General features: G+C 43.7%; 1 protein-coding gene across 5 annotated transcripts in view; it reads left to right on the forward strand.

The window, feature by feature from the left end:
• ARMT1 (acidic residue methyltransferase 1) overlaps positions 1-23,110 on the forward strand; it is a 127,826-nt gene that overhangs the window by 40,984 nt on the left and 63,732 nt on the right. For 4 of the 5 annotated variants that reach the window (XM_069228419.1, XM_069228420.1, XM_069228418.1 and 1 more), the window contains one exon: positions 19,398-19,503. The exons of the other annotated variant lie outside the window; for it this stretch is intronic. In XM_069228419.1, coding sequence (XP_069084520.1) covers positions 19,398-19,503 — 106 coding nt within the window. Of the gene's footprint in view, positions 1-19,397; positions 19,504-23,110 lie in introns of those variants that run through there. 5 annotated transcript variants of the gene reach the window in all.

Here is a 23,110-nt window from a genome sequence, read left to right on the forward strand (position 1 = left end):
CAGGGATGCCTGCTCTCTCTCATGTTGTTCGCTCGTAGTATAGAACCCTTGCAGAGAGAGTGCGACAAAACAGGGTGTTTCATGGCATACCCTTTGGATCCACTACCTACAAGATTTCTCTGTTTGCAGATAACGTTCTTCTATTCTTGACGCACCACAGACCTCAGTCCAAACTCTGCAGGGCAAACTGGCTTCGTTTGAGGTAGTCGCATGGTACCGGATCAACTTGTCTAAAGCACATCGCCTTAATCTCACCCTACCCTCTGCCGAAATGGAGCAATTGACACGCAGCTCCCTCTTCCAATGGGCAAGGAAGGAATTAACATATTTGGGTATTCAACTCACCCCGCATTGTAGACCTCTACAAAGCCAACTACCCTTCATCGATTAACAGGCACCCCTCTATATGACTTGGTCAAGTTGCATTCAGAAACACAGGAGGCAAGTCAAGATGACAGTGCTGCCGAGGTTCTTATATCTCTTTCAGGGACTGCCCATCTCAATGGAAAAGGTTTTTTCCACCCTGAGGACCCTCCTGATTAAATTTATCTGGCAAGGCAGCACAATTATGAGTAATCACAGAATGGTCACTTCGAAAGTCATATAAACACAGGCTTCATATGGACTGTGCAGTGACAGGATGCTATATTTGGGACCCTTTATGGAAACCTAAGGCTGATAGACCCGGTAATGAGTATCTTAGCGCCCTCACTAAAACAACTTCAGACATTTGGGTTAATGTCAATAAGTTGCGAGAGTGGGCCCAGTTTTCATCTCCATTTACACCCATTCACTTCAATCCGGCTTTCCCGCCAGCACTTTTGCAGGGCTCCTTTGAGAGATAGAGGACAGGAGGTGTTTAGTGATATCTGACTTATTCCATGGGCCCGACATACTCACCTTTGAAAATTTCCAAAGAGAATTTGGAGTGCCCCTACCTGAAAGATACCACTATACACAGCTATGACGCTAGGTCATGCACCCTAACATTAGGGAAGCAGCAACTTGAGTCCTCTCTCCCAGAGAACAATTTGTGAAAACACATGCAGATTCTAGGGGGGTGAGTGATTGGGTGGTTGTGTGGCTGTGCCTGGGGATGGCCAGGATGGCTCTGACGGCAGCGTGGAAGAGTCCGACAGCGCCATTGACCACTCAGTGGCATGCAAAACTCTGGCAGGCTTTAACCATGGAACGACTGGAGGATATTCAAAGGGATAATTTCTGAAATTTTGAATACCAGTGGGAACCACTGGTGTCCTTTCTCTCTAGACCCCTCGTATCTGAGAACTCCACCTCTTTCAGATATACAATACCCATGACCCTGCCACAGAGCCTCCAAACGAGGAGACCATAAATTACACAAATTCTGTACTTGGTGCTTAATGAAAGATGCTAATAGCTGATACTCTTGGTGCATATTGTGTTATCTCTAGTTCTTGTTTATGTTTGTAAAAACGTTCTTTCTCTTTTCCCCTCCCCTCAATGTATTCACCCGATATGAATATTTGCTGTAGCTTTTACAATTGACACTACATTTCTGTGGAAACTATGAACTACGTTAGCACAGTATAGTTTAAGGCTGTTGTCAGTTTCTCTGATACGTTCTATTGGTCTTTGACATATGACGAAACTTTAATAAAGAAAGCTTGACTTAACATGTCACAAGCCTGCCATTGCAGGGTCCATGTGTGCAGTTTGCACTACCATGTTGACCTGGAATTTAAAACCTCTTGCCAAGCCTTTTTATTACATATAGGTTACCCATAAGAATGGCCCTAGGTAGCCCATACGGCAGGGTGAAATGGGACATGTACTTTTAAGTTTTACATGTCCTAGTGGTAAACAACTCCCAGATTCGTTTTTCACTACTATGAGACTTACCCCTCTCATAGGGTAACATTAAGGATTTCTTATTAATGAAATGTGATAAGCTGAAATTCCTAATTGAGAAGGAGTAGCTATATCATGTTCAGTACATATGGAATAATGTTAGAAATGGGATCTTTGGTTGGGAGCCAGGTTACCCCCTGTCCAAGCAAGGACCCTCACTCTAGTCAGGGTAAGTGACACACATTCCAAATTATCCTGTACCCACCCTCTGGTAGCTTGGCACTGAGCAGTCAGGCTTAATTTAGAAGGCAATGTGTAAAGTATTTGTGCAATAACACAGTAGAACACCATGAAAATACACTACACAGTGTTAAAAAAAAAAAAAAAAAAAAATTATCTGATAAGAATCAGGTCAAAACGATTACAGTGCAATAAGTATATGTTGAGATATCACTGTAAAAGAGATATAAAGTGTCTTCAGTCTTTTAAAAGCAAAAATGTCTCTTTCAAGCACAATGTACCTGGTTAGCGGGCACAATCTCTGCAAAGAACCGCAGAGGAGGAGATGCGTGGAAACAAAGGAGTGAGCGTTGATTTCTCGGGCTGCACACAGCGATGCGTCGTTTAGTTTTCACGCAGTGACGGCTGTGGTTTCCGGCGCTCGGTCGTGGATCCCCTTCAGGATGCGGGTCTTTTGGACGCCCCGGGGATGATGCCTGGATTTCCTGCGCTGGCAGGACGAAGTCACAGGAGCTGCGTCAATTCAGTGGGTGTTGCATAAAAATTTCTATAACAAGGCAGGCGCTGCGTTGATTCCTCTCTGGAAGTCGGACTGCGTCATTCCGGCTTGGCTGTGCATCGATCCAGTGGGCCGTGCGTCAAATTTCCAGTCGCTGCGCTGCGTCGATCTTCTCGATGCAACGTTGGGCTGCTTTCCGGTTCAGCGTGCAGTGAATTTTTCACCTTGGTGCAGGCTGTGCATCATTTCTGGCAGCCTCTGCATATAATTTTGCCGCACAAAGAGTCTTTCTTGTTGAGATGAAGTCTTTTTGGTCCTGAGACTTTAGGGAACAGGAGGCAAACTCTATCCAAGCCCTTGGAGAGCACTTCTTTACCACAGCCAGAAAGTAGCAAGGCAGCAGGGCAACAGCAAGGCAGCAGTCCTTCACAGAAAGCAGAAAGGTAAGTTCTTTGGGCAGCCAGGCAGTTCTTCTTGGCAGGATGCAGGTTCTGGTGCAGGTTTCTTCTCCAGGAAGTGTCTAAAGTCTGTGGGTTTGGATGCTCTTCTTATACCCATTTTGGCCTTTGAAGTAGGCTTACTTCAAAGGAAAGTCTCACTTAATTGTGAAATCCTGCCTTGCCCAGGCAAGCCCTCAAAGACACACCAGGGGGTTGGAGACTGCATTATGTGAGGGCAGGCACAGCCCTTTCAGGTGTGAGTGACCACTCCTCCCCTCCCTCCTAGCACAGATGGCTCATCAGGATATGTAGGCTACACCCCAGCCCCCTTTGTGTCACTGTCTGGAGAGAGGTGCATGCAGCCCAACTGTCAAACTAACCCAGACAGGGAATCCACAAGCAGGCAGAGTCACCGAATGGTTTAAGCAAGATAATGCCCACTTTCTAAAAGTGGCATTTTCAAACACACAATCATAAAACCAACTTTACTGAAAGGTGTATTTTGAAATTGTGAGTTCAAAGATCCCAAACTTCACATGTCTATCTGCTCCCAAGGGGAATCTACGCTTTAATCATGTTTAAAGGCAGCCCACAAGTTAACCTATGAGAGAGTTAGGCCTTGCAACAGTGGAAACCGAATTTGGCAGTATTTCACTCTCAGGACATATAAAACACATTAGTATATGTCCTACCTTAACCATACACTGCACCCTGCCCATGGGGCTACCTAGGGCCTACCTTAGGGGCGTCTTACATGTAGGAAAAGGGAAGCATTAGGCCTGGCAAGTAGGTACACTTGCCAAGTCGAATTTACAGTTTAAATCTGCACACACACACTGCAGTGGCGGGTCTGAGACATGATTACAGGTCTACTTATGTGGGTGGCACAATCAGTGCTGCAGGCCCACTAGTAGCATTTGATTAACAGGCCCTGAGCACCTCTAGTGCACTTTACTAGGGCCTTACTAGTAAATCAAATATGCCAATCATGGATAAACCAATCAACAGTACAACTTACGCAGAGAGCATATGCACTTTAGCACTGGTTAGCAGTGGTCAAGTGCCCAGAGTCCTAAAGCCAACAAAAACAGGTCAGGAAAAATAGGAGGAAGGAGGCGAAAAGTTTGGGAATGGCCCTGCAAAAAGGGCCAGGTCAAACAGAATTGTAATGACAAATGCTCTGTATTGGTAAAGCCAGATTTGTTATTGCAATCTTGAAAATGCCACTTTCTGGAAGTGGCAAAAAGAACAGATTAACTGAATTTTGACCAATGTCAATCATTCACCCCTCATAGAACAATGGATTGGTATGCAGCCCGAGCGTCTGCCAGTGGCTGAGATTAATTCAAGCATTCCATCCATCACTTTGTTGTTTTTGCATTTTTCACCCTACGTGCTCTGTGTATACCCAGACATGAGTACCAGGCTCACTGTGCCACTGTATTCAGTCTGTCTTGGCTGATGAGGGGTGATACCTGGAAACAGTCCCGGGATGCTTGTTTCCTGTCCAGGGAGGACCGAGCCTGGCAGTTCGAGTTGCAAAGTCCTATGGGGAGCAGGGTCAAAACTGATTTGCATATGGCTGGGTCCAAACTGGGGTGGCACTGTGGGCAAAAAAACTGTCTTGGGATGCGGCCCAAGTGATGACCAGTGACTGATATTAATTCAAGCATTCCATCCATCACCTTGTTGTTTCTACACTTTTAGAAAGTTGGCATTTTCCTGCTCTTAACCCTGTGTGCCTGCAGCCTGTCTGGGTGGAGTGACAGTTGGTTTCCTGCATTTCCTCTAAACAGCCTCACACAAAGGAAGGGTAGGAGTGACTGAGTGGCAAACTGCAGTATGGGAGGGAGGAGCTGAAACTTAAACCTGAATAGGCAGTGTTTTGCTTTCACACAAAGAAATGCTTAACTCCCTGTAGTGAGTCTGGACCCCAGGGCAGGACAAAAGGACCTCTGTGCACTTCAAAGACCCTTCTTCAAAGGTACAACTGCTTATAAGTACTGGACCTCTGACCCTACCAAATTAGTACACTTCTGGACCTGTGAAGAACTCTGCCAGTAAGAAGGACTGCTGTGCTGCTACAAAGACTGTCATGCTTGACTGCTGTTTTGGAAGAACTGCTTTTCTGCTTTGTTGCCCTGCTTTCTGCTGCCCTCTGCCCTGCTGAGGAAGGACTGCACCCATCTCACTTGAACCCAGTGACTCCAAGGGCTTGCTGACTTGCCTCCTGTGTTTCTGAAGTATCAGGATCACAAAAGACTTCCAACACATCTGCTTCAGGTCCTGGACCCGGCTTCAACCAGCTCCTGACCCCCAAGAGGTGCCTCTCCAGTCCTGGGACCTTAAAAATGGTTTTGTGACTCCTGAAATCTAGCTTTTGGGCTCTTTGTGATCGCGAACAAGCACATTTGCATGAAGAATCAGTACAAGCAGCCGCAAGTTCAGCTCTTTGCACAGCAAGCATTGCTGCTCACGACCGAAAGACTTCATCCTCCTGTCTACGATGCCCAGCTGACTCTTTGCACACACAGACTACCACCAGCGATGCGCTCCTGGTTCCCGACAAACTTCTTCCCGCGAATGAGACTCTTGACTCAACTTACAGAAGGTAACACTTCAGCTGGACTTGTCTGGTGTTGTATCCTAACCGCAGTCCATTGTGGTCTATTGGGACTAGGTAGTCCCGGTTGCAGTTTTAGGCTTTTAAGCACTAGAGTTCAGTTTAGTCTTTAAAAAATTAATAACTTGACTTCTACTCATTGGATTTTTGTCATTTCAGGCGTGTGTTTTACATATAACTATAATCTATTTTTCTAATTTGGAGTGGAGTCTGTTTGTGGTGTTTTCACTGTGTTACTGTTTTAAGAGTTGCACAAATACTCCCCTGTAGTTCCCCTGAACCACTGGTTTGTCACTGTGAGTCCTGCATCCTGCACAGAGCTGTGACTGCTCCTGAAACATCCTTTCTGCATATCTTACTGAAGCCAGTCTTACCCAAGGATTAAGCATTTGTAGGTGGAATATAGTTACCAATATATTTAAGAATCTGTGTGAAGTTCTTTGACAATAGCAAGCTAATTTCCTCCATCAAGATTGTCCCTTTTCTTTGTGGCAGTAGGGCAGTGAGGTTCCCATTTAGATATATTTGATATCCAGGAGGGGATGCAGGGCAATTTACACTTTTCTGAATGTATTTGTTTTATTTATGTGTCCGTGACCCAGCTACATAGCCTTCTGATGTTCTTTTCAATGTAGCTACATGGCCTTCTGATGTTTTTTTCAATGTAGCAAGTTTCCTCTCATTTTCAGTCAGAGACTCAGCTATTCCTCTTGTGCTAGACTGAGTACTTTTCATTTTTTGCCCGATGTTGTGTCTACCCTCCGTTGCATTGTTGTCTTAGCTCACTTAAGGTTTAACATTTGATCAATGTTTGACTATTAAGATCTTGTTGAAAGCTCACATTTCTAGCATGGGAGTTCCAGACAACTCTGTCCAGGTCTTCCAGGCTCACATTGTCCTTTGCCAGACATAAATTATGGAACATTTACCTTTTTTATGTTTCAAAATTCTCTGAGCTCAGTGAATGGTGTACATGGTTTCTTAATACAGCTTGGAAGTTTATGGGCATATTGTCACTACCAGGCCTGTTTTGTGCCTTGCTATCTCTGTAGAAAAGGCAGAATGTTTTTCTTGTAAACAGTTCACTGGCTCATACTGAATTTTGTAACCTGAGAAAATACAATTGTATTTGTTGATTGTACTGCAGAATATTGTGGCAAACTAATATTGTGGGCAGAATGTATAGATCCAAAATATCGAAATGTAAGTGCATATAGCAGAAGTATTGATTTACTTATTTTAAGTCCACATCTATACACCTTGAAGATGGATGTATCAACAAGGTATATAGATGTAGAGTTACCTATAGAAAATCTAAACTTGCTTACCTTTTGGTATGTTTTCCTTTGGTATTATGTCCACAAAATTTGGTGCCATAGAAATCTCTACAGCAATATTCCATGGGACAGTGGTTCTTAACCTGAGGTCTGGGGAACCCTGGCAGTCTGCAAAGTCTACTTAGGGGTCTGCAATTACTTAGAAAATTGAATACTGACAGATTTCTAAAATGTATATAAATAAATAAGTAAAATGTTCAATTCAAAATTTCAAAATATTTTGCAAATGTGAAGGAATTTGAAATGAAATTGGAGGCTAATAATTGAGCTATTTTCCTCAGAATGATTGATTTGTGAGAGCAGTGCAAGTGCATCAAGCACAGTATAGTATGGAGGATAATTGCCTTCAATTGAATTTAGAAACGTTCCAACCTTCCTATTAAATTATAGATTGTATTTGTTGACAAATGCTTGTTTCTGTATCTTTTGTGTAGTGTTTTGTGCTTCAAATCATTGAAAATGGTTAGACCAGAGTCCCCTGATGTCCTGTAGTGACTCAGTGGCGGTTTCCAGATTGCTATAATGAATCAGTGGGGTTTCGGTTCCAGTAATGATTTAGTGGGGCCCTCAGGAGTCAAAAGGTTAAGAACCATTTCCATGGGGCATACAGCATTTTATAATGACTATTTGTGTGTTCTGCATGATTTAGTTGGAAATCCACATCGTAGGGAGTTGGAGAGATAGTCTGTGAATGAAAAAAAAACACAATCTTGAAATAAACAGCAGTTGAGCTCCCAACCAATGTGACCATCGCAGAAGTGTGGAATTCCTATAGCCCGATGCCCAGGACATATTGTTTGGGGTCAATGACAACCAGTTTTCGTGTTTATTTTGTCCTTGGGACAAGTATGCCCGAACCCCTGCAGCACAAACCCTTTGGCTGCCAGTTTACAGGGAAGGGAACTGTCTGCAGTTGAGGTAATATTTATGTCTATATGTTAATACTGTTCAAACTTGTATATATGGTTTATTAATGCAAAGCCTTTATTACTAGTGTGAGCACCCTTAATAAAGCTTGTAAGGTCATATTGTACTACTGACAGTGGGTCCAGTAAAAGAAAGTGTACACATGTTTGAAAAGTTTAACAATATGAGGCTTACAGTATGGATCCCAGATTGTTCTCTGATTAGATGCAGATGTTTACAGAAGCCTGTAAGAAAGACTGATGATTCTCTGCTTTCAAAATAAAATGTTCAGAAAAATGCAAATAAGAAAAAAATGTTTTGCTAAATTACTGTGAACTTTTAGGTACTATTTCTTTGAAGCATCATTTAGTAAAATGTGCTGATGTTGCATGTTAGTATTTCCCAAAAATATTCATAATTGAAAATCAGCGTAATCATTTTCAGCACGATTATGGGAAACATGAAATTAAACAAGTACTGGTAAACTCAACTGATCCCACATTGGTTGTCAGTCTTTTGGTTTTGTCACTGTGTGTCTTGTTTTGACATGTCTTTTGTAGCACTTTGTTGTTGTGGGAACTGCCAGGCCCTCGCTATTGTAACAAACATTGTAAAAAACACGATAACTATTTTTTGGTCTCAAAAAGCACACATTGTCACAGTAGTTCCTGGCACTGAATAAAAGTACTTTGTGTGCCAATATGCTCCTTGTAGAAGAGCAGGATGCTGTTACTCACAGTAAAGTCAGACCATAGATGGATAGAGAGCAAAATAGAATTTTAATAAAAAACAAAATGCTTTGGTTAATGCCAGACCTATTTGGGGGCCCAGTTCTTAAAGAAAGTCACAAAAGTGCACCCCATGGTAAATGTCTTTGCACTAGTGACTTTCATGAATTCACAAGAATGTACAGAAGTAGACCGGGAAATCGTACTCCTGGAAAATATTTGTGAGCTGTATCTTAGAGCAAGTAGATATGCATGTGTAGAGTTGCTGATGTGAAAATCTATTGAGCAACTTTCCCTCCAACCACTTTGTTTCCAGCCCTGGAAGAACTTCTGCATCTGTCCTTGTCAGGAGTAGATTTCCAACCTTTCAACCTTTCCCAGCATGGTAAAAGATTAGGGAAGAGCTTTTGAAAATCCTTAGAACATGCAAGTTAGTAGGTTTCAAAGACTCAAAGGCATTCCAGCCCTGGAACTATTGCTTACGGCTTCCACCAGACCGACCCAGTATATAGATCTGCAGAAAGGTGACAAAATAAGGAAATTGCTATAGTAGGGCTTGAAACTGCTAGTATTCAAGCCCTACTATGGTATTAACCCTGTCATAATCAGCGAGGCTGTTATCAGAGCTGTTACATAATGAGATTGCTGCCATAATTTGTTGCCACACTACATGGCACCAAAGGGACAAGTAGATTTTTTTATAGGACAAGCAGATTTAGGAATCAACCTGTCCCATGGAAATGTAGATATTTTATTAAATTCCATACCGCTGCATTAAAGGTAAACTGATTTCAGAAGAAACAGTGGTAGCTTGGCACAATAGCATTGCCCGCTTCAGAGAAAATGACTGTAGCATGTGTGCAGTCAAACAACATTATAGGTGATAATTCAAGACTCTTAACTGGTTCTGTGCCGGGGACGTAATGGTTGCGTCCCACGGCACAATGCTCCTGTGCCGAGGACGTAACCATTACATCCTGGCACCGGAGCTCGGAGAGAGCCATCCCCATAGCAAGGATGGAAGGGGAAGCCCTTCCCCTTCCCCTTCGGCCCCTGACACCGCCCCTGCCCCCCGTGGCTCCTGATGACGTCAGTGCGCAATTACTAAGAAGGAATGTTGCCCCCCCTGGGGGCAGATCGGCCTAATATAATTAGATGTGGACAAAACGTTATGAGGGCCTAAACGTGAACTGCCCCAAATAGCCAAAAAAAGTCTCAGCATAGGAGGGGAAAAGGCCTGGCAGCGAAGGGGTTAAAAGCCCAAACCAAGTTATTGCAAAAAGGTCAAAATCAAAAGTTAAGGGCTATAGAAAGTACAAACCAAGTTAAAAGAAGACAGTTAGAAAATCTACTATAGGAATCAAAAGATTATAATGAAAACTAAAATCAACTGTTGGGAAAGAACTTCAAAATGGTGTTATCCCTTGGAAAATGCAAACAATATTACAAAAATACCATTCTCTTACTTTTAGTTGACCAGAACTAATATTCCTTTTGTGATCAGTCCACAAAGCTCTGACACCATGTAAAGGTTGGTTGTTGGTTCACTGAAGCAACAACTTCCTAGGCACTCAGACCTTTTTGCATCCTCCAGCTTCTAAAGGAAGTTTTACTAGTGTGTACATAGGAAATATCCAGTTCATCCTGGCCTACTAGAATTCTGCTGGACAATTTAAGCTCAGTCTAAGGAACGTCTGTATTCTTCAATCTCAGAAAGGAAATTTGAAAGTGGTGCTCAAGCTTCTCTGACAGGATCTAGCTCATCTCAGTCCTGTGGGCCATCAGCCGAACGGCAGAACCAGCCCTGTGCAAAATGTCTCTCCAATATTCAGACACACATGTAGAAATTCTTCAATGCATTACCAGTCTAAGGTGCATTCTGTTCAGGGCAAAAAAGTTGCTCCCCTGTGAGTCAGTCAAGAAGGGTTTTTGAAGGGTAAACCAGTTGCCTGTTGGTGAAGAGGACTAGCCTATCTCACTAAATTTTGTAAGATTTACATTCCCATTTTTTTTCAGTAGAAAAATCCACTGCTAAGCAGACGCTTGGTACATATCTCCTATAGTGGCTGGTTTCACTGATTTGTGAGGGAACCCATCTATGAGTTGGAAGGGTGCCACAGCGGCTTTTCAAACCCAGATAGCTTCTGTAGTGCCTTTCCACTCATAAACTTCTCTTTTCCAAATCTGAGCATTGTGTACTTAGTGCATTGAATTATTCGATGGCAGGCAATCAAGGATTGGTATGCAAAAAAAATAAATTTTCTTAAAACAATTTTCTTAAAACAGTTTATCAGGATGGTGTGAAACACCGTCTCACGCTTAACTGTGAGACCTTTAAGGATCATCATTGGACTGACACCACTGACATCAGCAGACAGCCTAAGGTCTATGTTGATACCAGTCAGACAGAATCTGTACCAAGTGTTAACCGGGTTGTGCAGGGGGTGTGGCCAAGATGGTGATCAGATGAAACGCTTTCACTGGTCTCCCCTTCTTTGCCGAATCTACAGTATAACATAGCACCCTCTCTGCCAAGTATAGGCGGATCCCTCAACTAATTAAAGATCCTTGCTCCCACCCAGGTACCAGCTTACACTGTCAGCCTCCCCTGATAGCCTGGAATTGGCACCAGTGACTGAGACCTGAAGATCTGCCCGGCCGCATCAGGGGACAAGATGGTAGGGTCTGCTGCGAGGGGATGAGCTGCAGCCCACGTGGGCGCATCCTGGCCTGATTGGACTAGGAGCGGAGCCTTCTCTGCTCCCTCTGAGCGGGAAACGAGGCTTCTATGGGGGGCCCTGCCAAAAAATTCCCTGGACGGGCTTCGCCTCTCTGGGACACCCAGGGGAGAAGGAATGTCAACTCAAGGAATGCAGCAGCAACTAGAAGGGGTGGTAGGTGAGTGTGCCGTCTGGAGCTCCTACTGCTGGCTGAGGGAGGGAGGCGGTGAAAAGCGAAGAACTCCCCATCCCTTGCCCGACCCCGTTGAAGACTACATGGAGCTGCGATGGGCCCGGGGGTAAAGATGGGACCTGCTGGGGCCTGTATACGTTTCTGCCTGGGGGTGGTGGTCATGTGGCAAAACTGGATTGAGGCCCGACAGCGTACCGCCAATTCTTGCCCTGCCGAATTCTGCATTCCTTGTTAGGCCTAGGCAGCTGCCCTTCCTCCTTCTCAACAAAATCTGCCTTTGGCCCGGCGTAGTAACCGTGCCCTTGTCAACACTAACGCAGCGGGTGGGCCCTCTGGCCTCTCGCATCAGGTGGGGGTGCTGCTGCAGGAGGAGCAGTGTGGGATTCGCTTTGGTCAATCGCCGGCCTACTGTGACAACGCTCCTCAGCGCCATGGTCCCCCTTGCTGCCTCACACCCGCTCTCAACCGCCTAAAGTCCTAGAGGAGCCTGGGAAGATATTGAGCAGTCAATCCAGAGGCACACCTTTACCCATAGCCTGTTGCACGCGCAGGGCCCATTGCACTGCTCTCATCTTAACAGCATCTGGTCCCTTGTCCTTCCTCGGACGAGCATCTACCCTGTGTCCCTACATGTAGTCCTCAGAGCCTAGATGGACATAGATCACCAACTTGAAGGGAAGGACCGGCTACCCCTTCGCACACCTGGGACATTGGCACACACCCCTCAGGGCTCAGAGCTAGACCACTGCTCCCCCCACACCTAGCCTCATTCCTTGGGGGTATGAGGGCCTCTTGGTGTACTGTGGAGGACATCCTCAGTGGCACTTCCGGACGCCCTCTTTCACAACAACTAATCAGCGGCCCTGGACCATGACCACAGCAACGTCTTAAAAGGATCGCTCCCTCAGAGACATGCTCACAAAACCCACTGGGGCAGCTGGCGATAGCACATCACTTTGACAGGGGGCAGACCACTCTTTTGAGCAGACGTAATCTGGTGGAGATTGGCGACAGGGTCTCCACTGTAGAGGACCGCCCAACTGGCAGGGTGAGGAGGTCGAATGGCTACATCAGGAAGTCCAGCATTTGAAGGAGCAACACATCGAGGTCCAGGCTCATGCTGAGGATCTCGAAAATCGTTCCTGGTGGAACAATGTGTGCATTAGGGGTTCCCGAGACATGCAGAGGGATCTGACTTAAGAGAATACGAGGGGGCCCTGTTCCGACACATTTTGGGCATTCCAAAGGAAGTAGACCTAAAACCTGACCCGTCCACTGCGTGGGCCCGCCAAGTCCTAATGGGGCTCCCCCTCCCCATCTTGACCTGGGTCCATGATTTTCATTTGAAAGGAAACATTCTTTGCAAGGTTCGGGAGGCACATACGGTTCTTTTTTGTGACCACACTCCAGTTTTGTACCAAGACTTGTCAGCAATAACCCTTCAGAAACGCAGAAAAATTTGCTCTGTCACAGCTCATTTACGTAAAGCCGGAATAGCATACTCCTGGGGCCATCCTTTCCGGATTATATTCCGCCACAAAGGGTAATTGCTCCAACTGATATCACTCCGGGAGGCCTGTGACATACTCAGTATCATGGACCTCACCTCCGGTAACAGTCAAACCAGATATCCAGACAGTAAGTAGCACAAAACATTTCGATGGCAGCACGCCAAACGCCCATCTACTGGTGTTAAACTTGATTATGCAACTATGGCTATAGAGAGGCAAACACTGCTCCAGGGGCTATCTGGGGACACCAAAAAGCCGGGGGGGGTGAGGGGGTGCCCTGACGGTGAGGAGACCCCTACATTATAAATATGATCCTGGAGGCGAGAGGGCTTCATGGGAGCGGGGATGGGGAGCCAGGTACACCACAAAGTAAAATCATCCTAAGATTCTTCCAGTACTGGACTGTCATGCCTGACCCTGCCAGGCCGTTAGACTATGCTGGCCACATCGATGATGGACTTGTTCATGTTGATGATCTACATATGTTGTTATTCTTATTTAATTGTTATTGGGGGTGTTATTCCTTTCTTCCACAGAAGGGCACTGATTCCTATCTGGGTTGGGTATGTTGTTGGATCCCCTCAATGCTCCTGCTCCCTACCTATTGTGACTAGCGCAACATTAGCTTCCCTCTGACTGATAACCCTGGAAGTTAAAATCTTGAGCCTCAACGTAGAGGCCTAAATAACCCTATTAAATGGACAGTGATCCTCTCCCTTCTAGAGCGCTCGGACACCTACATCTGTAGACTCATTTATTATCTAAAGGTCTTCAATCGTGGTGGTTCCTGTGACAACTATGGTCTACCTATTCTACAAAAAGGGGAGGGGTAGCTATTTTGTTTTCCTCTTGGTTTAAGAGCAACATAATTTCCAAGGAGACTGACATACGGGGATGATTTTTCGCATACTGACTATGCCTAAGACCCTGTACTTCACCCTAGCCAACATATACGCCCCAAATGACCGACATGGAAACATTTATTATGAAGACCTCACACCCTTACTTCAAACTCCTGACGTGGATATACTGATTGGGGACAACTTAACTTGGTCATAGACAATGTTTTCAGTCGCTCTGCCAACGCTAGCACCAAACTGGGGCACTATCACCCCAAGGCTGCTGGTGGCTTACAAAATGTGAACTGGCTGACATTTAGCAGGCACACCACCCCAGCTCTAGGGACTATATACTCAATAGCAGCAGTGCTCAAACATACGCATGGGTACATTATTTCCTAGCAACCCCTGCCATCCAGACTCTAGTCAGCGACTCTGCCATAGCTCCTTGGTCACTCTCTGATCAAGCACCCTTAACACTTACTAAACTTCTTGGCCACACACGGATGGACACTTGGCGATGGCGCCTGAGGGACTCGCTACTTCAGTCCCCCTTGACTGTCACAGCCATATGGAAGATGATAGACGATTACTTACAGATTGATAACAATGACCAAGTCTCTCTAACCTCCATCTGGGAAGCCTTGAAACTAGTAGTTAGGGAAGAACTTATCGCTCTATCCACCTCATAAAACCGTCCCCGAAAGGAGAAGCAGAAGATTCTCGAACTGAAAGTCTTGGAGTTAGAGGTGATTCACAAACACAATCGGGCCCCGTGGGTCTGGAGAGAGCTTGAATGCACACACCTGCTCCTCAAACTCCTAGACTTAGAGCAGATAGAGCTTATGCTTCAAGTGGAGCAGAGCACAATATTGGGAGTGACCACTGGGTAAGGCTTCAGGCTCATCGTCTACGAGCCAAGATACAATCTGGGACTGTCTGAGTAATCTGTTCCACTCCTACTACTGAGGTATATTCAGACACAGAGATTGCTGACGCTTTAAAACATTTTTCCAAAACACTATATGCAGAACCTCAGAGAGTTCCTAAGGACCCCACAGCCTACCTTACATCCCACCCTCCAACACCACTTCCTCTTGCACATAGCTGACTCCCTAGATAAACCCATAAGTATTGTAGGAGTAACTTCAGCCATTGCTCGTCTTAAGACTATGAAATGCCCTGGACTGGATGGCTTCTCCCCTAAATTTTATAAAATCATTTGCCTCAAATTAGCACCAATCCTTATGCGACTCTTCAACTCTTTTGCCTCCTCTGGTACCCTTAGAGATTCCATGTTAGAGGCTTCCATAACGACTATCCCTAAGCCAGTAAGGACCCAACATTATGCAGGTCTTCTAGACCTATATCTCTCCTAAATGTCGATGCTCAGTTGTTCACTAGCGTGCTAGCACACAGTCTCAACCCACTATTGCTAGGACTGATTTCACAAGACCAGGCTGGCTTTACACCGGCACGGCAATGTGGCACCAGTTTTCTTGGATGGGTTAAGAGCGTATACGGCTCTCCTAGGGCAACAGTGCATGCCATGGGCTTTCCTTATCGTCCTTCCCTATCGGTCGGGGTACACCACAATGCCGCCCCTGCCCCCTCTTCTTTTTGCCTTGTACATGGCGTCTCCAGCCCAGTGCATACAGGCTCACCCAAACATTTCTGGCATTGAGTTCAAAGGATAAAAACTCCTAATCAGCCTCTATGCTGAAGATGTCATTCTGGCCATCATGGATCCCTTAACCTCCCTCCCGGCCGTGGTTACAGAGCTTCAGAACTTTGGAACATTTTCTGGCTTCAGGTCAATATGTAAAAATCATTAATTCAGAATCTCTCCATCTCTCCCCCAAAGGAAGCTGCCCTGTGAGCCTAATTCCCATTCGAGTGGGCCTCCACACACACCCCATACCTTGGGATTCAATTGACAAAGTCAGTTCCTAAAACTATCTCTGTAACCTATAACACTCTGACCAAACAGATCTAGGCACACATAAATGGCTAGGAATGTTTGGGCCTTTCTAGCTGGGCAGAATCGCGGCCATCAAAATGACCACACTGCTGCAACTTCTTTATCTTTTCCAGGTTGTTGCCGCTGACTCAGCCGAAACAAGCACTTTGTTCCATGCAGGTTGTTATCAACCGTTTTATTTGGGGGGGATAGGGGTGAACCTCATCTACACAAACAGCTCCTTACTGTCGTATGCGGGAGGGCATACTTGCCATGCCTTCTCTCCTGCCATACGGTCAGGCTTCGCAATTGCGATTTCTGGTGGAATGGAGAATATCACTCTTTGAGAAGCATTGGTGTTTCATGGACCAGGCAGTGGCAGGCTCACATATTTGGAAAGAACCCTGGCTGCCTAGGAAACACAGAGCTTGGGGACTCTATTCCTCCCCAGTGACAGGCGCCATCTTTGAGTGTAGGACACAGTGGCAGCTAAAGCGGGACTGATGACCTTCCCAATGACACCAGTCCTACACAGCCCAGAGTTAATACCTGGGCTTCATCCTGATCGGTTTCAGCATTGGCAGGAGGGGGCTGTAAACGAATCAAATGCCTGTTTGACTCCCAAGGGATAATTCCTTTTGAGTAGCTTAAAGCAGACTATGACTTGGAGGAAGCTGACTGGATAGAATATCTCCAAGTTCGTCATTAAGTGCTGCAGCCTTTTGTCTGGCCCTATGTGGAAAGGACTCTGATACGCTTCGAAAAATAATTAATCTCACAGAACAATGGTAGGCGCCTAATCTCGAACTTGTACGCCATCCTTAGCAAGGAAGCTCATACCACCCGCACACCTGCGCAGAGACGGTGGGGGGAGGAGGAGCTTGGCAGATCTCTTTCCGATGCGGAATGGGCAGATATCTACCACAGAGCCAAACACACCGCATACAACATTTCTAGGACAGAGACAGCATAAAAGATAGTGTCCTATTAGTATTTAACTCTAGCCAGAATACATGCGTGGCACCCTGAGCGTTCTAAGGGGAGCAGGAGTTGGTGCGGTCCCAAACTCTCATGCTTCTGGGTTCAGGTGCTGGATGACATTGACAAAGCATTTGAGGCTTCTATCCCTAGGTTTCCAGTCTACATGATTCTTGGACTTCCCATTCCCCTGACGTTCCCCCTTTTTTCTCATTGAGGTCAACACATGGCACTGGCAATAGTTGCAGCTCACCAATTAATCCTTGCTCTCTGGGGAACTGATAAAATCTCTCAAAGTACATCCTGGCTACATAAGTTATGGTTTATTCTTGGCATTGTGAAAATGTCACTCACACTAGATCAGAGATCAGGCGACTGTTCCACAGACTGGGCCCCCTTCATGCTCATCTACGGAATTGAATGAATTGGCCTGCGCCCGCCGATCTGAAACTCCTGCGGTTGCTACCTTCCCCGATACTTTCCTGACTCAGACCCTCTTGCACCCACCTGGAGATATCACCCCTGCCGTATGCTGACCTTGGAAATGACTGATCGTGAAGGCCCAATGTTTCCTCGCAATCCTAGAAGGAATGGTGGGGTGTGGATTTATTTATTTTTGTTTTTTAGATTGGTTGTTTGTTTCAATATTGCTGCCGGCCCCTGGGTTGTATGCATTAGCTGTGTACGCCTACTACTTTCACATTACCAGGCTGCCAACCCCTCAGGGTTGTAGGCATTTAGTTGTGTACCACCCCTTCTATTTTGCAACTTTCTTAATAAAAAAGAATTGATCCATAAAACGGGCTGAGCTCATTGAAGAAATCTTTAAATTCAAGATCATCATTGAGCTACTCCATAACCACAGGCTATAAGGTTAGATAATACATTGTGCATATTATTGCATGAGTTATTTACAATTGATTTGCGGAACACGTGATCCGTCAGAAGCATACTGCTATACAAACAATTGCTGTGTATTTTCCAAGGAGGCAATCCTGGAAAATATTTGAGAAAATGAATGCATCCAGCCTTTTATGCCCTAAGCCTCGTTTGCATGCTAACATATCTCATGAATTTATTTATTCTCGAATAGCAGGAATTTTTATAGCTGATACATTTCTGTTGTGTGACCCTTTTTCCAATGAAAATAGACTGATGTAACAAGAGTTACAGTTAACTAACATATACTGTGGTTATTCATTTCCTAATCCTGTGTAAGTGATGGTCTTTTTTATTAAGTGTGTGGTTACTGAGGTCCCTGAAACTTTCAGCAAACAGTTATAATTAAAATCAGTAGTTTGAGTCAGTAAGGCAGTCATTTCCAAATATTTGTACACATTTCAAGGATGCTCTTTTCTTTTATATATGTCCTGCCTAGAGTTATTACTTCTTTAGAAGCATTGAGACAGTCATTTATCAGTATACATATTCAGTTCCAAACTTGTTAAATCACAGTTATTTTGTTGATACCAGACTATAAACGAGGTGTATTGCTCTCACTTAAACCAAGAGAACACAATGCCAAAAGAATGCAGCACTCTTAGTCTAAATAATGAATTTATTAAGGCACTTTCCAGATATCAAATAAAAGTCATACAAATATATGAGAGTAAGCATGTAACTCAAGTGCAGCAAAACGTGTATATACAGAGATAAATTCATGTATATCAAGTGGTCAAGATTGAAAAAAAGAAATGTGCAATATATTAACGAAGCATGTATACTTCAGCTAAATAATCAACATTTAAAATGCATCACCATGGAGGGTATAGACATCATCCTCGCCAGTGAGACTGGGGAACCCTCGATCAGCCAAGGCAGGAGACCCACGATTGGGATCCCAGGGATCCTGGGCAGTGTGTCTACTCCACAAGAGACTTCCTTTCTTAGTGCCAAGTCTCCCTGTCTTTTATACCTTACAACACCACTAGAAGAAGGTTCTAGGAACCTCCGTCTCCCCTCTGTTATGTAATTAAACGCTGGCTGTACTGCATCTGTGTTGAAAAACACCCATAGAACAGGCCAAGCTCCCAAAGCTGTACATTCCTCTGATAAGACGGTTTGAACCTTGTGAACTGACATCTCGTCCGCCTCCCACTTAATGTGTTCTAGCACTGTCCGGCTCTTCACCAGTAAAGAGAAAAACATGTTTTGTACGGAAAAATACTTGTGCTGCCCTGCACTTGCAGCCGGGCACAAGATGGAGTCAATCGCACACAATGGAGTTCATGGTCAAATGATGGATACATCTAAATAGCACCACACAAGTTAGGCATATCTCTATTCTGTGAACTTGCCAGCATGGGTTTGAAGTTTATGGCTTGTCAGAAATTGTTTTGCCACGTGATTGGGTGGGCCGGTCAGTAACCACCTGTTGAACTTAAGTATTTCATGCCCAGGCATACACCAGCGATGGCATCACGGTGCAGTAGCTAGATAGATGCACTGTCTTGTTAAATTATAATAGGTCTGTACCAGAAAGTTTTCATTTTTAAAATGTGCTGCCAAACGCTTTGTATGGAGTGTTGGGATAATTCAGATATTCTAAATAAGTCTACATTGGTGATTTTTTTTTTGCCTTTTTATTCTGTAGGTCCTTTGCATATGTTACCATCAAAGACAGACTACCTCAGATTCTGACAAAGGTTATTGATACATTGCACAGGCATAAAAATACCTTCTTTGAAAAATATGGAGAGGTACGTTACACAATCATTTAACATGTATTTTCAGTCAACAATTTATTTTTTACAGGTTTTTTAACATCAGCTTTAACCAGTATGATATATCACTTGTTGGTATGTGAAATACCCATGCACTGTTGATTTTGGCAACCCCTGTGATTTTTTTGGATTTTTTTTTTTTATTGTATGATCAAGTGTTTCGACAATTGTGAAAAGGCCCGGGAGAAGGCAACTCACCAGGAATCGGGAAATGACCCAGGAGAAGGCAACTCATCAGGAAACAGAAGAAGCTGCTGTACTTGATCATCTCCGCTTTCATAACAAACTTGCTAGGCATTCCCTGCACCATCTCGCAGCTCATTTCTCCAGGAAGAGATCACAGCAACAGGAACGGCTTGATAACATCAAATGCTACCTGGATGTGATGACAGAGGTCAACAGCATCCAGGAGCAACATAATAGGAGAGTCGCTAAAGTGCACAAGGGGATGCCGCAGCACCTACCTGTGCCTACAAAAGACCAAGACAATGAGGAAAAGGCATAAGAAAAGTAGTAATAGTGGGTGACTTTTTATTCTCAGTTATCTTCCTTTGGTTTTGGAGCACCAGGCTTTGGACTGGATAAATCCACTCTGACAGGAAAGACTATCAGACCTTGACCAGGAGGACCTTGAGCGTTCTGTTATTTTTGATAGCGCATACCTGCATTTATGGAATTTCATTTTGAAGCAGTCAAAGATGAATGATTGGTCAGCCAGTTATTCTGAATGGTATTGAATAGGGTTAGTTGTTTGCACTTTAAAATACTAGTTGCAGTATTCTTGCAGCCCTTGGGGTTGCAGTGTATTTGTTTTTCTATTCACAGAGGTACTGTGTATCCAATAATTTGAGTTGTGCAACAGTGCTTTCTCTCTCGTATGGTAATATCAGAGTAGTTGTAATCTTCATTATATAGTGTCTTTTTATTTTATGGAAACGATCAAGAAACAAAAGCATGGATGAAGAAGTATCCAGTGCACCAGAAAACACTTAGTTCCATATGTTGTATAGTTTATAAAAATATTTTTTATTGTTTTGCACAACTTGACACAACATTCAACAAAACAAGCACCAAAAAAACAAAACCTGCTTTCATCAACTTACCAATTGTATATGTATAAATGTGTACAGCATTACACCGTTAAAAATTCATAGTTTAATAGTAATTATGTGATGAGTGTTAGAGGGAATTTAGTCATGAGTGTTATATGGTACATGTGGGTTTATAGCATTTCTGCAGTTGTATTCGGGTTCTTTTTTTCCCATCAATTTCTGAATGCAATAATTGCAACCGTTTTTATCTGTAATGTACATTTGTTCTAATAATAATGCCAAAACACACGGCGGATAGTAAACATGGGAATATAAAAAGAACTGGAGAAAGAATTTTCAGTCAGCCAGCCCTTCCAGCATATAGTCTTTCTTGACTAAATGGAGGTAGTTCTTCTGCTGTACCCCATCATCCAAGTCCTTCAGGCACTGTTCCATTCTAGGTGCCTAGCGACTTAGAAGTTCCGTGTGCATACACTTTTATCCCAATGTCTGTACCAATATTGTCGCTTTTCCTCCACATTTTGTTTTTTGGTAAGCATAGGACAGCTCCTAAAATACATGCCTTCATTGGTGGTACAGTTTGGACTTTCTAATTTGTTGCCAGCATTGAGGTATTACAGTACAGTTCCATCACATATGTAAATAACCTAGACCAGTGGTTCCCAACCTTTTGACTTCTGTGGACCCCCACTTTATCATTGCTGGAGACCAGGGACCCCCCACTCAATCTTTCTTGGAAACAAGGAGCCCCCTCCTCCTCCCCACCCCCCCACATCCCCACTGAGTCATTACTGAAAGCTGGGGACCTGATCTGATCTGTTAATTTTATTTAATTTTGTAAGCAGTCTCAGGCCCCCTGAGGAGGCCACAGGTTGGGAACCACTGTCCTAGATGGCTCATCCCACATTTGTAACCTGTTTTAGGTCTTGTGTTCTTTGTGGTATTTCATCATTCTGTGTAGTAAATGAATTAGGTTGGCAAAGTAACCGCATGCCCCATGTTTCCAGTAAATATAAAGGTGGAGTGGGCAAATAAGCTACAAAATAAACTGATCTGGGAGGCAGTATATGAGCTAACAAGAATATTGTAATTTCAATTTGGAAACTACAATTGAAGTAGAGAGCACAACACTGAGAGACAAATAATAACTAATGCCAGGAAAGCTGGGTAGTGTGGCCTCAGGTTGACAAAAATAATGCAGGTATTGTTAGTCATCCATGACAAATTGTAGGCTTACACATTTACTCTTATGTACTTCACTTTGCATTATGGAAACTTCTTTCAAAAAAATTTATGCATATAGACAAAGTACACCATGATTTTATGCATTATCAAATTATATGGATTCTACGTTCTCTTCCTGTCGAGTCTCCATGGTTGGGCTCCTGATTATCTGGATTACTTTTTTCGATTCTCACTCCAGATTCTATCCTAAACATTTTAGATATAAGCCACTGAGGGATTTAGATTTGGCTTGGTTAAATGTCATAAAAAAGGCAAGATCTTAGAAATTCATGGGTACCCTACACTAGAGCATCTTATATATAATCAAATACCTATACAGTTCTCCATGGTTTCAAATTACATTTCTTTACCAGTTGTTTTCACAAGGCATTCTAAATACATTCCCACAACTATGTGAAAAATTAGGAACATACACTTTTTGCTATTTGCAAGTCAGAGCACTAGGTTTCTTAATGTTTACCATATGGAACGTTTAATTAGCTCAACACAGCATAAAATAATTGGGTATTATACCATTTTTAAGGAACCGTCACAAGACCATCTAGATAATTGTGCACTCCAGTGGTCAAACTGGGGAGCTAAGAAAATAACTTATGATATGCTGCAGACCTCCATCAGCCTGAGTTATAGCTCAACTAATATAGTTCAATATGGGCTACAGCACTACCACAAAATGTTTTGATTTTTCTATTATTCTTGACAAGCAAAATAAGTGGGACTTAAGCCTTCAGCATATATGTCCTCGATATAATAACAATAGGCCAGAAAGGGTACATATTTTTGCCACTTGCCCTTGTTTAACCCTTAATTGAATCCAGGTGTTTTCATGCATTATGGCTGCCACCAAACTTCAATGTGCACCTTATTCTACATTGATGATAGGATTTACCCATTAGGTTTATGATTGTTTTATCTTTCCTGCAATCTTAGTTAGGTGATTGACAATTGTATGAACCCTCTCAAGATGAGCCTCTGAAATGTTTTGACATTTATCATTTGAATACTATCAGGCTTAAATCAACCTGTCTAAAAGATTTTTGACAATTTGGGTCTGGGTGATATCGAGATCTAGGCACTTTAGTCTGAACTATGAGTACTGAGCTGAAACTTATATGGTGATTCATTTAGTGACTTACCATTCTTGTAGAATACTGTAGTGACTTTTATATAATGATTTTCTTTATGAAACTGAGCTTTTTAAAGCTCAGGAGTGTTATGTTTATGTTTATTTTATCCATACTTTTAAACTGGGTACATTGTATCTTTGTTTGTCTAGACACATTTTT

The sequence above is a fragment of the Pleurodeles waltl genome, chromosome 4_1 (genome assembly GCF_031143425.1).
Source record: "Pleurodeles waltl isolate 20211129_DDA chromosome 4_1, aPleWal1.hap1.20221129, whole genome shotgun sequence".
NCBI lineage: Eukaryota > Metazoa > Chordata > Amphibia > Caudata > Salamandridae > Pleurodeles > Pleurodeles waltl.